At 33.1% G+C, this 16,670-nt stretch overlaps 1 protein-coding gene across 1 annotated transcript in view; it reads left to right on the forward strand.

Moving 5' to 3' along the window:
* Nucleotides 1–2,269: 2,269 nt before the first annotated feature.
* Nucleotides 2,270–16,670, forward strand: part of LOC149490373 (T-box transcription factor TBX20-like) — a 60,732-nt gene continuing 46,331 nt past the window's right edge. The window contains exons 1-3 of the mRNA XM_089704384.1: nt 2,270–2,562; nt 6,731–6,889; nt 10,809–10,974. Coding sequence (XP_089560510.1) covers nt 2,361–2,562; nt 6,731–6,889; nt 10,809–10,974 — 527 coding nt within the window. The 5' untranslated portion in view covers nt 2,270–2,360. The remainder of the gene's footprint in view (nt 2,563–6,730; nt 6,890–10,808; nt 10,975–16,670) is intronic.

A 16,670-nucleotide genomic window follows, 5' to 3' on the forward strand; every position in this document is an offset into this window, starting at 1 on the left:
AATAGAATTTTGAAACTAAACCGAAATAGATAGAAATCAATAAAATAAAAAATCCACTTTGTATTGGATTTGTCTCATCCAGTTCCATACATCCACAGACGAAACTCTTTGGCCGAGTTCGTTCAAAACGATAGCACAATACGCCGCATTGTGCGACTGCAATGACACCCATTCTTATGCTATTTCCGATATTTTATGCGCTTGTTGATTTTACGAAAGAATTATGAGTTCCGGAATCTTATACATGATGTTTTGACTGATTCAATGGGATTAGGTTTTGAATGGGATCGGCGGAACGTTTGATACAATACAAATATTAAAAGAAACTGGTTTCATATAAGCGTCGAAGTGTTGGTTTGTTACACGTTCTTACAGCCGACTTACGGTAGTGTAAAAATAAACATAAAATCAAGGATAGGTGTGTATATATTGAAATCAATAAAATAGCCTATATTACCTATAGACTCTACATTTATTTTTATGTTGACTATGGAATCGCTTAGACGTTAGTAGGTAGGTTGGTAGGTACCTATCTAGGAGATTTACAAAAAAGATATCAGGTACCTACCTACCAATTTATTTACTTAGCTGAATTAAAGTAGGTATTAAAAGCGGATCTTATAACTTTTATAAAATGTGTTGTAGGTATCTAGAAATATCTATTAACACAAATTTGAAAGAAACTTTAACATATACCTACAATTGAAACAAAACTACTTACCTACCTGATGCTTATTTCAGAAGTGCACGGAAGATTACCTACACATCAAAGATAATGCGACATAATGTATGAGTGTACATTTATTACAAATAATATTCAAGTAGGCACAGGATTGTTACAGACATAGGTACACACATTTCGCCAAATTGAAAAACATCTGAAAGCGCCTGAATGTCCCCTAATACCTCACCGGGAAGGTCGTATTTACATTCAAAAGGCTATAATTTTTCATATCTTTACAAATGAATATGTTTTGATATGTTTTTGTCAATAAAGCCAACAGTTTCGTTATGAGAAATATGATTTTATGTTTAGTAATTGCTGGCTTTAAGTTGGCTAATCATTTAAATGTTTATTGCCAAGTTGTTAGGAATAAGGGGAATTTTATATGAAGCATAGTATAATACGTAGGTATATTTATGTCTGCTAGGTATTTTGTAAGTGTTAAATTATAGGCAAATGTTGCCATTTCTATATTATTAAGTACCTACTGAATATTATATTTTACTGACTAACCTATATTTTATTTATATCCAAAATAATAGGTAGGAAAGTGAGTAGGTACCTACCTACCTACCTACTAGGCGCCAATTATTACCTACAGCTACATTCGAGTTTTTAAGTATTTGGGTATGAAGGTAAACCTACCTATCACAATAAACTTTCTGAAATAGAGAGCCAATAAATTTAAAAGAACCTTCTTACTCATTCTTTAAAAAATATTGCTTTTTTTCTATTGCCATATCGCATAGGTAGGTGATGAAATATAATAGGTATACTTCTGTTGTCTGTGATATACTTATTTCTGTGAGATTTTTTCAAAACATTTTTTTTTATAAAATTTAATATTGTTATCGTTATCATTTCTCCATATTATTGCAAATAGCAAAATAATAGACATGCTATAGGTACCTTATTGGACAGATTTGTATTCCTATACTACAAATGTAACGATATATAAATATAATTATAATAAGAAAATTAGAAAGTCGAAAAATAAATATGGAAACTCTGTGTAGAGTTCTATTTGAGTCATATCGTAGTGTCGGATTAACGTAATGTTTTAAGAAAACCTCTATAATAGAGGGCGTCTCTCTCTAGCGCGCGTAAAACGCGACAATTTCATTGCGCGCCATCTCTCTCTACACTGTATGTTTACATTAATGGGCGGCGCAGAAACTTGTTATTATGATTGCGCCCGCGTTCTATTTTACCGTGTTTCTATGTTTTTCTATTATATTATACAGTTTAATTATAATTCCGCGATAAAAAGTGTTCTTATACGTAAAAATAACGTAAATGTCGCTATTTTATCGATATATAATCGAGCAGGTTAACTGTAATTCGATTGTTATTGGCATGACGAATGAAAAGCTAACGATGAATTGTGACAGTCGGTAAGTGATATGGAATACAAATTAAATAATAATGTGATATTGTTATGAGTGGGTCGAGGGGTGCCGTAGCGAGTGGCTGATGGGGAGGCGGCAACGCCCCCCGCCCCGCCCCGCACGTGGCGCCGCTCCCGCGCGTCAGTCCGTGCTCGGCCTCCGTTCTGTTCGCTCTCGTGTGCACAGCAAAGCATAGACAATCGGCAATCGCGTTCTAGTGCCCGTAATGTGTTCGACTGTCGTGCGGTATGGTTGAAGATGTGTCGGACGGTCCGGTGAGGTACTGTGGAACTGAGGTGTTGATGGATGTGGACGGGTGGCCCGGCTCCAGGATGGTGGCGGAGGAGAGCAAGACCCGCGCGACGGACTTCTCGATAGCCGCCATCATGGCCCGCAGCGCGGAGCAGCCGCGCAGCCCTGTTGCCGTCGCGCGATCGCCAACCTTCATCGGTGAGAATATAGGCCTAACTGGAAAATTATACTTATTATTCTTTATCTTTTGTATGATATTAAAATCCACTATGACATATTTTAAGAAGACTAGGATTTTTAATTAGAAAAACACGAGCTTTTCAACTTTTTCCAAAGCTTTTAGGAATATTCTTTTGTTTATTGCATTTTCTGAATATTTATCGCTCAGTTATATAAATAAAAAAATTAATATCAAAGATAAAAATGTGTAGGTATAAAATAACTGGGATACCAAAAAAGACAACATGACTAAATAAGTGGTAATTTTTAGAGACTTATTATTTTGATATGACCAGATAAACATTGTATGCAAAACCGTCGGCCGCGGCGGTGAAAACCTACCTAGTAAACCTACCTAAGGTAGGTAGGTAGTTTTATTTCCTAGAAATGTGTGCTATAATGTAACTAGTTTAATTATTTAGAGGTACATACCTTAGATTGTTACCAGAGTTACCTTTTATGCCTAATTTGTAAATAATCCTAACTTGGAAGGATACTTTACCTATTTTATAAATTGGATACCCAAGTACTTATGCAATTAAAAGAGATTTTTGTTTACATTTTTACAATAGGTATAACTGGTAAGTGGTAATAGGTATAGGTAAACCTTTTTCGTATGTTTATTAAAAATACACACAAAACTCTACATTTTTCATAAAACACAGAGTTTCATATTTAAAATAGGTATGACACAAAGAAGTATTTATTTGCTATTGTTCAAATCTATTACTTAATTAAAATAATATTGATTAGTTAACATCAGGGTTTAAAAATAGTTTTCACATTTGTTACCTAGTGATTATTATTTATTACTCTATTATGTATATAACTGTGGATATTTTTTATTTATTGTTTATTTTGCGCAAATTCAACATCAATATTGCCATATTAATGCTTTGTTGTGACATAGACGTATCAAAGCATGAAAAAATTTGGTACCTATGCTCTTTATTAGGTATTTAAAATACCTACCTACTGAATGCCTTAATTGATTCAATAAATTCTAATATGTAGTACCTAGCCAAACTATCGGTTAGTACCTACCTAAGTACCTAGGTACCTTATCCCGGATTTTCACATGAAATAGGTAGGTACCTACCTCATTCATATATCTTATTTTTTAAAAACATTACCTAGTCACTTAAAATAGGTAAAATGAGAAACAATTTTAATTAATACTCAGTAGGTACCTATCCATTTATGCTTTGTTTTCACCTAGCATCTGCTACCAGATATATTTTTCATTATACCTAGTGTCTAAAATTAGAAACTACCTATATCCTACACTATGAAACGTTTTGTTTCATATTTCAATGGCATTCTTGTAAGAATCTGTAAAAATAGATAAGCTAACTAGGTATAAAACACGCAGCAAACAAGAAATAGAGGATTGATAGATAACCTATAAATAGCTATTGTTATAAGAAAACACCTTTTGAAAGCTTCTTTATTTTTTAAATAAGATTCATTGGCCAGTCATAAATATCATAAATATAGTTCTCGAACTTTCATATCAAAATATGAGTGATGCTTTTGGTATACCTAATTACAATTATTCAATTAAATAAATATACATAACTAAATAGGTAGGTAATTACTTTATTTCTCAACCATTCAATCATACAATAAACAAACGATTATTAGATATAATCTGTTTTCTTGTAATTTTACGAGATAGGTACTATTGCCTATTGCAAATAGTCAATTATTTTTTGCAAGAAATCGGTATAAAAAATTTAAAACTCTCGGTATAAAAAAATTAGAAATATGGGATTGGTCTGATTATTATTATAGGTACCTACTGTCAACTGTGTAAGTTCTGAACATGAAATATCATTATGACAATCAAAATAAAAATAAAAAATGTTCGTCAACGTGTAGGTTTCGCCTACATTTTAAAACAGATACCTAGGTAGGTAATTTATTTGAATCATAATTAACAATTAGCCTTTAACGAATACATACTGTATTTTTATCTAGGTATGTAGGTACCTACTATAAAAATAATATTAAAAATCAAAGACTAACTGCTAAGTTCTACGATAAGTAGGTACCTAGGTGCTATAACTATAAGCTTACTCCCTCGCTCCGTGGTATTGCCTATGAATAAAAATATAAAATATATTTTAGCATTCCTATGATGGCTTTAATACCCAAATAAAACAAAGCTAGCAGCTATGTTAAGTGTCAATAACAATGAAAGTAGGTAACACTTTTATTTGTCAATAAAACAGCAACATACCGGGAATATAACAGAAGTGAACTAATTGGCGCTGCGCGTACGCAGGCGTCGTGTTGCGGGTCACTTAACCTTTAACAAATACATATCTAGCAATCTAAGTAGGTACTATAAAAATGAATAAATACGGGAACTGCTATCTACAATAAGTAGCTCTCTACAACCTACCTTTATGAAATAAAAATATTAAATATATTTTAGCGTTCCTAAGCTATGTTTAGTGTCAATAACAATGAAAGTAACACTTTTATTTGTCAATAAAACAGCAACATACCGGGAATATAACAAAAGTGGTGAACTAATTGGCGCTGCGCGTACGCAGGCGTCGTGTTGCGGGTCACTTCATTATTTGGGATTAATTGTGCGGAACCGCGTACACGATACCTACCTCTATACCCACATTTTTCGACATCAAATTAGGATATAAAAAACCGTCCGAATTTATCGCTATAGTTCTTTTTATTATGGCCTAATTAGGGTAAGCTATGTTATGGGCATTATAATTATACGCCATAACAATACATTTCCATTTTTACCTCTTAATCATAATCATTTTTTTTGTAACATCCTGCAAAGAATTTCCTTGAATTGGTTTGAGAATAAATAGGCATTATTCACCTTGTAAGAACGTTTTGTTATAACTATATCATCCAATAACTTATTGAAAAGGCTCTACCGGAATACGGATTTCTTATAATATTTAATACAGTTTCTTCTTTCATAAACAACAGTAAAGAAAACAGTAGGTAACAAAATGCAACATCAAATTACACCAAAAAAAATTATAAAGTAGGTAAAAGACATTGTAAAATAGATACCTACAATGGTAGACATATTACATTGTAAGTTTGTAATGATATTTTGATAACTAACATTAGGTATGTGATTTGTTGTAATACTAAAATTACAGCATTTTAACATTTTAGCCATTCCATCTGAATAATATCTAAACTACGGCACGGTAATATTATATTTATGCGACGGTAAAAGGTCAACAGGGCTACAAAAATTTTATTTTTACGACCCGTACTGGTTTATGTACAATTATTAAATTATTTCTATCGTAAAACCTTTAGTAACAACATGATTTACAATCCCTAATGCAGCTACAATATGCTCTAACTAGCTAGCGGTTACTTGCGACTTATAATGTTATCGTAATATTGTATGTGATATTGCTTCATTTTTCTTACACACATTATACAGAACTTCTATAAAATTGCGACGTTTATTAAGAATTTATTAAATTTATGTGAAAACAACTCGTTATCTATGCTACAAATTCGCTAACAAGGTGTCTGTTTCAACCGGGATAAAAGAAAAACTGTTAATCTGTATTAACAGTTTTTTATTAGTAGCAAAATTTTATGTAAATTTAATCAAAATCTCAATAAAATCTGACTTTTCTGAATCTTTCGTTATACCTAGAGCAAAATTTCAAATGATTATTTGATTATGGTAGAGATCTCTTAAAATTACCTACCTATACATATACACTTTTTTTACAATCTTATAAGAACATTTTGTTGCAATCATTGTTCTTATAAGATCTGTGACGTAAAGTTTTAAAAAAGTGGAACTACCTATACCTTATACTAATTATTAGTCTATAGATTTTATGTGTTTAGTTTTTACCAGCGAAAATTAAATGTTCTTAGAATATTGTATTTTAGAATCAATATTTAATTTTCGCTGGTTTTTTCTGTCAACGAATAAAAGATTATTAAAATAAAAATTAATTTGAAAGCATTTCAGTAAGCTCCTGATCGAAACGTCGCGTCGCGATAAATTATATAATATCAATGTACGTACCTATTGCTTAAACCGCTGAGTCTTTCATTCCGAAATCTATAATATTCACATGATCAATATAATATTATGTTTATAAGTACCTCAATTTGTATTCAGATCCAGTGTCCAGACAAAGTTCGCCAGCATCCATCAGCTCGGCTGCGTCAAGCCGGTCGCCAGTACCTGATGAGGACGTGGAGGTGGATGTGGAACAGTGCTCCGACGGTGAGAGGGACGCCTCTGATCATGCTATACCTTCCCCTGCACCGTCTTCAGGTGAATAACTTTATTACCTATTGTTGATCTGATATTGGCCAGGATGTCTTTAAGCAGTTTTGTTTCCAATGTAGTACAGTACTCCAAAACTAATAATGCGCATGCAGATCTTCGCCAATTATCGTATTTCCAGAAACACCCGAATCACCCCGAATCATTGAATCGTAAGTGCCCTAAACAATGCACTTGCATCTTGCACCTTGTTCGAAAGATATAGGAGTCAATTCAGAGTCATTCACAATCGAAAACAATTCGGGCGGTAGGTGACGGTAGCCTGTCAGTCAAAAAATTCAAAAATCCGTCAGTCGTCTTTATATATTAGTGGTTACCGCACGTATTATATCTCTGTATGGAATTAATATAGAGCTGCTGTTACATACCCTTCTTAGTTTTGTTTCAAAGTAGAATTTTCCGATAAAATAATTATTTACACAGTTAGCAGATAGCAGTGGGGAAAGTGAATGTTAATAAGAGCATAATGAAAGTTCTAATCATTCTACGATATCAGAAATAGAGATAATCCCTGATTCTGTAAATCCTTTGGACTGAGATTGTAATGATTAGATTTCTACAATTTAAATGTAAACCAGTGTTTGAAAATATTTTTTTAAATATAAACTTTGTCTTATTTTAAACTTCCATGCATCCATCATCACGCCAGCTTCAGTAAGACGATTTAATAGTTCTAAGTTAATAGTTAGAGTTAATAGTTCTTCTTATCTCTTTACCATAAAATCACTTTCATTTCTGAGATTAACACATTCAGCCAAATAAATAAACTTTTTATTTTAACAAATATTAATTACCAAAGTGTAGGTACGTTAAATCGAATATTACATTAGGTAATTTATAATTATGGACAACTGACATACTCTTTGCAGATTAGAAAGACGTGTCTTTTTTCGACCTATAAGTAACAAGGTCTGTTGCATAGTAGGTACCTACCTAGGATAAAAATATGATCAAAAATGATATGATTAAGTTAAACAATCAATTAAATTTGTTCAATAAAAAAGTAACCCTGATTTTATACAGATGTCCTAACTCCTACCTGACCTATGGTCAAAAATAAACTACACATCTAACAGAAGATAATATAATATACCGAATATAGAAAAGTACCTACCTACCAATATTTTGGATGATTATTTTTTCTCGTTAGCTAATGTATAGAGCCGTTTTGTAAATTGTTTCAAATACTTTGTTTTTATCGCTTACACTGATATAAAATTAGATTACATACCTATAATGTATCTTTTTTTATCTCTCTAAAATTCATAATCTTATGCATGTGCCTGATTATTAGATCAGGTTAATAAATCTTCAATATTTTGGAAGATAATTTGCCAATTATAACCAACTTCATACATAAAAGAAAAGTAAACCATAATCTTAAAACACACTAAAATTAAAGAAAGCCCATTAAACAGCCCTTTTTACGAGACTAATGTGCAATTAATTTAAATTTATTCATTTACATTAATGTAATGAATTTTATCTGGATACAACAATCGTATCAGTTTTTATGGAAGCTTGTTCCGTTATTATAAAAATGCGGACTCCGTTTTTAAAACGTATAAAGTGCATGCTGTTAATTACACTTTTGACACACAATACCTCCAGTATTCACTCATTGTGACGCAAAAAGTAAATTGAAGTTGTGATTACAGCAACTGTTATTAACATAATAAAAAAATATTCTCACATTGTTTCTCACAAAGTTCGTAGGTACTCGGCGCCATTAGAGAATCGTCAGCAGTATGTGCCACTAATTTTGCTTATCTATTGCTCAATTGATTGCAAATGAGATGATTGTCAATTGTTTGGGCGTATTTATTATCCTGACGTTCTCAAAAACGAACTTTTTTCAATTCTTTACTTATTTTTGTTTACGGTATTGTCACTAAAATGAGATTAGTGCTATAATTGCAGGGCTTAGTAACGCACATGCTCGCTCCTCGCCAAGAGAACATATAATTTTTGAAAGAAGCCAACAAAAATTAATTTTACAATTCACATATAAAAATACAATGTAGCCAGATATTAATTATCACCTTAACAAAACACAAGACTGTGCGAGTGAAAAATCTTTTGCAACAGGCGACGTTATAACACGGTAATACCTAAGCTGCGTTCATTCGGAATGTTGCTGACTAGTTACTAACTGACGATATAAAACAAATACAAAGTAATGTTAAAAAAAAACAACGCGTGTAAAAAGGCAAACAATAACAGGAGAACTATTAACATTGTTCTCTTTCCAACAGTTCAATGAAGAATGTTACTAGGTATGCCAAATCCCTTGAAATTGTGTCTCAGTAAAGCCTGTATGTATACAAATACACTAGTTTTTGTCGTAGTCAAAAATACCAAGTAGTTTTGATTTTATACGTATTCAAAGTTTCGAAAAATATCGAGTCCCGCTAATAGTCACGTGACCGCTTGTGACGTCACATCACAACGCACCGCGCGGCCGCGTCCCCGCGCGGTGTGTATAAAGCAAAATTACCAATCTTCTATTGGATGATACGTGTAATATTCAAGACCAAATCTAAAAAATAAAATATATATCAAACTAGATGATATGTTCAACGATTCTGTTTAATCAAAAACATAAAATATTAAAATTTACTCGATAAAAAAAATTCACCAAGTTAGCTCTAATTTTCACACTTTTACGTTTTCTACTTGACATGGTAATACTTATTATGATTTTTTTTTTCATAAACAATTATATTAAAACATTTGCAAGATATTTTTCAGAGCATTTTGTGTAATTACTTTTAGTTTTGGTTTTATCTGCGATAATAATAAGTAATATATATAAATATTATATATACCCTGTTTTTGTTTAATTCTTCCCCCGACCAACTTATATTTTAGTATAGTTCTCCATATCATTCTCATCTTAAAACAAGAAAAAATCTTACTAGCCATCTACCTATACTTAGCCCATACGAGCAGAGCAGAAGCACAGTCTAGTATACAAGTAAATAAAAACAAAACAATATATACAAGTAAATATAAACTGTATATTAAAACTTGTATAGAAAACAAAGGATAACGCAAAACAGCTGCAATGTTCTCAAAATATTATACCTAATATGTATGTAGCTTACGTCCTTTGCAACTATAAAAAACAACTTATCCGGCGAATTGGTAGTTGTATTTTTACATTTAGGAACAACACATGATTTTCTGGTATTTGGATTGGACATTTTTAAAAGTATTTAATTATAATTTCGACGGCACGGGCGCGCGATCGCTAGCGGACTGAGTGAGCCAGATTGAGCGTGTTGTAGTGTGACGTCACACCATCACCGGGCGTTTACAACTTCTTTTACTTCTAAATCGGAAACTAATTGACGTATCGAAGTAATTTTTTCACTAGTATTATTTATTTTTGACAGAGAATATGGAGTGCTAATAAACAAAATTAGTGAACATTCTCCATTCTTGACACGATTGCATGCGTTATGGATATAAATCAAACCATTATACTGATAGATGGATTGTTTTGTGTCGGACTGAGTGACAACTTAACTTGCTTTCCCTGCGACACCGTTCAGAAAAATAACGTCATTATGTAATTAGTCATTATAAAGGAGATTGCAATTTATTATTTTTGCTACAACGTTGACTAATATGTACACAATATGGTTAGGGAGCCAGGTGCAAATTTGGTTAACTATTTCCTCTCAAGAGATAATTCGTCAGACGCATGAGAGTATAGTATTATAAAGCCTCGTGAACGTCAGCTGGCGCTCGGTTGGGGGGGTGAGCGGTTGTAGCCTCTCACCTATTTTACCTAGTTATCCTACTAAGTTTTCAATCTATAAAACAAATAAGACACTAATACACATTGATATTGTTTCAATTTACGTTGAACTGTCCCATTGAAAGTATTGTTCTTCAACAGAATTAGGTGAAAGGGATACTCCATCACCAGCTCGACCCTTGGCTCCACCGGTGACGTCATGTAACTGTGAAGAACTATTGTCTGTAGACTGCCAGCTTGAGACCAAGGAACTGTGGGACAAGTTTCACGACTTGGGCACAGAAATGATCATCACAAAGACCGGGAGGTGAGTCTGTAGTTTAAATTACCTTTGTGTTTCTCTCTTTGACACTGCTAGAAACATAGAAAAACTGTGATAAGGCTACGCCCATATTAGCTGCCTATTTGTTGAGTTTTAAAACGAAATAATTTAAAATAGTCAATTGCGTCTTTGCTGAAAAATAAATCTTGCTATGTATCGCATGAGTAAAATTGAACATCGGTTCACTTAATCGTTTCTACACTACATTCACAAATATCATGTTTTAATTACTCTCGTAGAAAGCCAAACGACTTCTTAATTGTAAAATTAATGACTTCAACATAATTTACTTATCTCATCAGAGTAATGCAATCTTTCACTTCACCAAATCGCAGCCAGGGCAAAATGAAAACTCCGCGATCACCCCAATAAGGGTTCGGAATGGATTCATCAGCTAAAGTGGCTAATTCCGGAATAATTACTTCGCGATCCCGCTCGTCCTTCAACCCTTTAACGAGATAAATTAAAAGTACATTTTTATCGTAACCGTCGTAATGCCCGGCTATAAATTCACAAAGCCCAAAAGACAACAAACAGCGTGTCGGGGGAGGGGAAAAATGTTTTTATAGTCACGCCGAGAGGTTTATCTAAATAATTGCGTAGTCGGCGGCGGTGACCGGAAAATTGGCATTGTTCGGGAATCGGGGCGCATCCCTTGTTACATTTGACGCGGACAAGTCTTTTAGGGACGCGGACGGGGACCTTATTAACTCAAATAAGACAATACCAATACATTCATACGGTAGGTACTAGGTGCGTTTCAAGTTTCTCATTGTTTTTTGAACACATTCATTTTCAATTGTAAGGCTGATGTTCTGATAGCTTTGTTGTAGATTTCAGCTTTTGTTTTTAGTTATATTCTTATTAAAACTCTTTATAGAGTATTTGTATTTTGTAAACCAACAACAAAAGTTAAATATAAATAGGTATATTACGATCATGCGTTTTATGTTTATGAGATGTTTATAAAGCAAGTGCAGTTACTTTAAATCACTGTACACGGTGGGCTCATAGGATTTTATCTCAGGGGAAATGTCTCTATTATACCCCTCATCGTTTGTGAAGGGACGTAATAGTCTTGATCTTTCCTTGTTTGTTTTTACATATCGTGGTTGTAAATGTGTATTTGAATGATGATTGTAGGTACTAGTTGTTACTCTGAATAGTACATTACCTATCTAAAAAACACCTTTTTTGTAATGAATATGAAGGTCTTAAAGTAACCATTCAAATGAAGTTTCCCATCTGCATTCTAAATATAGATTGAAAACATATTGTTTTTAAGTTTGTCTTTGATTCTTAAATTAGATCATTAAGATTTGATGTGACGATTCTGGAAGTTCACTTACATACACGTAACTATAATTAACTAAGGACTTTAAAAATACATTCCATAAATATATTTTTAGAAAAGGATTAAGACGATTTGGGGGTTCTATAAATGTCTAAATAGCGCATAAATCAAGCCGTCCAATCAAAACGGGATGTAAGGGACAAATTTTTATCAGAGGGGGCGGCGAAGCGTGTTTTTAAATTGCTTTACAATGTTTTGTAATATCGCCTATTAATTTTTAGATTATCCCCATGTTATTGGGGAGATAAAGCTAGGAGATACATTGAATACATTAAATCAACGTTTTTATAAGCGATTTCTTTAATTTGAACGATTTTGCAAATTCAGATAGGTAGTTTTTAATGACACCTTACATTTCATCTCAATATGTTTAGGATTGATTGCAAGTAAAAGTGTTTATTTATAAATAAATGTACCTAGTCTATGAAATATTGAAAGAACAGTGCATTAATAAACATTATTTATCATCATTGTCATAAACATGAAAGTGAAAACCATAATACTTATCATCATCTTCGTAACTTATTTCTTGCAACAAGATATTTATGCGACGTCATCTTGCAGTTTTATGCATTTCGATTTGATTGGATTTTTATGGTCATTTTTAACTGCAACTTAGTTGAGATTCGTTAGAAGTTAACCGGTGACGATTTACGAGTATTTGACCCCGAGGACAATGAGTGCTCAAAATGTTTGAATCCTGACAAAATGGACGTTTTTATGCGCGTCGATTTAGTGTTAACAAGTTTTTTGCTTAAAAAAACAAACAGATTGTTTTGTTGGAACATAATTTATACACGTGATTTTGTTCTTTTATTGTCGAAGTTTTTCAAAATCTACATCCCTTGGGTTTGTAATCTATTCAAAATATAAGTAGGTAGCTATTTTAAATTGTAGTATTCACATTTCGCCAAATCGTTTGTATGGTCAACCTAATATAAAATACTTAAAGTAAATTATTCACAAACGTAACATCTTGATCGATTACTTTTATACGCGACATTAATGTTTTTATCACGTTTTAATTTGCGACAATTACCTGCCGGGTGACACCGGACTTGTACGACATGCGAATTCTTTTACGAGCGATATGTATTATACATATTTATAAGGATTTTTTTATTAATGATATAGTTGTATCAATTTCGAGGATGTAAGTCATGCTTTTTGCATAATTCTATGGTAGAGTAATTTCCTGTGGGTTAACTAGCTTGGTATTTAGGTAGATCATAGAATAGTTATTTCTTTGCAAACCTTTGTGCTATTTAATTATATCTAGGTTTTCATTTAAATTTGAATGAAGTATGATTTGTAATACATCTAGTTCAATAAATTAATGTTGTACAAAACTAAACATTCTATCAAAATGTACGGTGTTGACCTAATTATCTATAATTGACTCGGTAGTGAAAATCCATAATTTAAAATCAGCGGCATCTGTACCAAAGGAACAGGTCATGTGAAGTTATTATTTATAGCTCTCACTTCCTTAATAGGACGATTATTTGATTGAATATTAAATCAAGAACATTATTTAAAATTTACACGAATTAAGCGTATAAGCACCTGTTCTTCGATCAGCATATATTTGTAGCCCGATCTAAAGGTGTTGATCGTTAAAAAAAAGTATGACATTTAACAAACAATATTTAGTGCCCTTCTGACAGTTATCGAAGCCAATGATTACTGACGATTATGAGAGGTTATTATACATTCTTATTAGCCTACACACAAACAGGTGTCAGCGCTAAGTCTGTAAAATAGTTTTATTATCTACTTTATTTTTGTAGCAATAGTTTAATATTTCTATGGAATAACAAAACACATAAAAGGAAGATTTGTGATTTGTGAATTGTGATCCGATATGAAAAATACTGCAGTGGTTGGTACTGTTAGATACTAATCCAACGATTGACAATACATATTTTACGAGCTAAATGCTATCAAATTTGAATCTCACTTTTGCATATGCTTAATTTATATAAATTTAATTGTAAATGTGGTTCGAGCCGGAGCTTTTAATTATCGCTTCCATCTTGATTTATAAAAGCGGTAAATGTGCATTATCACCGTCGTCATATTTTGGCTAATAAAATGCAGCGGCGATAAAACAAGCGAAGTCAGGCGAGCGTCGGCTTAGCCGTAATCGGTTTTAATAAATCGAGAGAGGGTGTAAGGACGGTGGACGAGCGGGTGGAGGGGGTGACCGACATGTGCATTAAACTTAATTGAAATTTTCGTGGCTACGTGTTATTTTGCACTAATGCACCTTTCAACCTGACAAGCCTGCAATCCAATGGAGAGTTCAACGTTCGTCTGCTCGCGGTGTGCTGATGATGATTTATTATCCCATATAATATGCGTTTTGGTTTGTAGTTTGTACATCGATCTACCAAAATATCGCAGAGTTTTACCAGAACAACCTGGTTTAAGAATGTCGATATCAGGAGAATGTGGTAATTTTCAAAAAACTTATTACCTACCCTTAAAACAACTAACTTTAATAATCTGTTTCTTCTTCATTAATAACAATGTAGCAGGTTAGTTCAAGGAAGCCAAGAGTTCATACCGTTTTGTTTTCCCTTTTGGTACAATTTGCAGCTGTATTATTATTTTTGCTAATTGGAGTCGAGTCGGCGCGTTTAAAGGTAATTGACCAATAATAATGTGAGAAGTAAAATAATTGGTAAGGAACAACGAATTATCCATAATTCATTGAACCCTCATAAAATCAACGCTTCGCTAATTTCGTAGATATACTCCATAATTAAAAGGATAGGTTTTTACTTTATAGGTACCTACTACCTATTTCAAGGAAATTTGTTCGTCAAAATCCCATTGTATTATAGAAATAAATGTCCTTTCTCAATTTTAGAATTTTACTGTATGAATAAATAATAATATTTATCAATTTTGATTCAATTTGTATCTTTTACGCAACATTAATAGTCATGGGCGGATTCATGAATCAATTTCGACGCACTCGAATAACATTGCAAATTACTATTTCTGAAATTCACTATCTTCATTTTGCATCCATTGTTGTCTAATTTACGTGGGAATTAACGTTAGGCAAATTCAATTTCGATCTGTGATTCAATGACCATATTAAGACATGATTAATGTTGTGAGATGTTGCTACTGGTTACGGATTTAATTCAGTAGAAACGAAGTGTGTTCACGGAGCACAATGCGGGTTGCGCCCACGCACACTTCGCGATTCTCCACGCAGCGAACTGTCAGCTACCGTCCGTTTATTTTGCTCTATTGTTGAAAACATAAAATAAAACCTATTCAATCCCATATTAAATGGGATGTAATGTGTTATATTAGATGCAACATTGTACGATTAAATTTGAGATCTGATGAAGACGCTGCGTTCTTTTTGTTTGAAAGGATATACGTACCTCACGGTCACGAGTTCATTTTTTTGTTTGAAATTTAATGGAGCATAAGCAACAAGTCAGCGTGCCACCCAGTCTTTGCTAATCATTTCCAAGAATACGCTTAATTTGGGATCATAGTAATTGTGAAGAAACTCGTATAACTAATTATTATTTATTGCAAGTTTTTAATTTTATGCCGCGTTCGCTTAGGATAGTAATATAACAAGCTTCAGCGTCAATTTAATCTCCACCATGAAATAATTACTAAAAAAGGTGTAAAAAGCCTTTGAATAACGTCGAGAGTGATGAGTTTGCGCCTGTTGAAAGACGAACGCTGAGGGCGAACGAAGATTGATTACGTAATCATGGACATCGAACAATTTCGGGAATCTCATAGAGCATAATCATCATCCATCTCACGGCTCGTTGAAGAGATAAGATGGAAACATTTAACTGTGTAAGAAATCAAAATTTAATCGAGAAGTTGATTTTATGTCAGTGATACATTCCAGCAGGCCATGGCATATGTCGAACGGCTTAGAAAGGCGTTCGAGCGATGCCAACTTGATGCCAATGACGTGAGATACGACTTACCGTTAATTCAATATGGATATTGATGCGTACCTCTTATGTTAGCAACAATGTACAGTATCTCGCTGTCGACGCACAATTAGCCGTGCATTGTGCCGGGCTTTGTGCGGCGTGCAATTGTGAGGCGTGCGCGGGCACCGCGTTGGTTTTACTCCTACGCTCATTGTGATCTTCACAATCATTACCGCTACTCAATGAGATATTATCTCCGTCATTATTAGCTGAACATTTGATGTTTAGATTAATAATGATTCGATTTTCCGTTCGAGATTGGATATTCGAAGGTGATTAGCGTGATTGATTGTGTTTGATCTTTCAATAGTCTTACGTAATTCCGGTTGCTGTTTTGT

The sequence above is a fragment of the Colias philodice genome, chromosome 2 (assembly GCF_061535455.1).
Source record: "Colias philodice isolate Cphi_HAF_F1 chromosome 2, ilColPhil1 Martin Lab GWU primary, whole genome shotgun sequence".
Taxonomy (NCBI): Eukaryota; Metazoa; Arthropoda; class Insecta; order Lepidoptera; family Pieridae; genus Colias; species Colias philodice.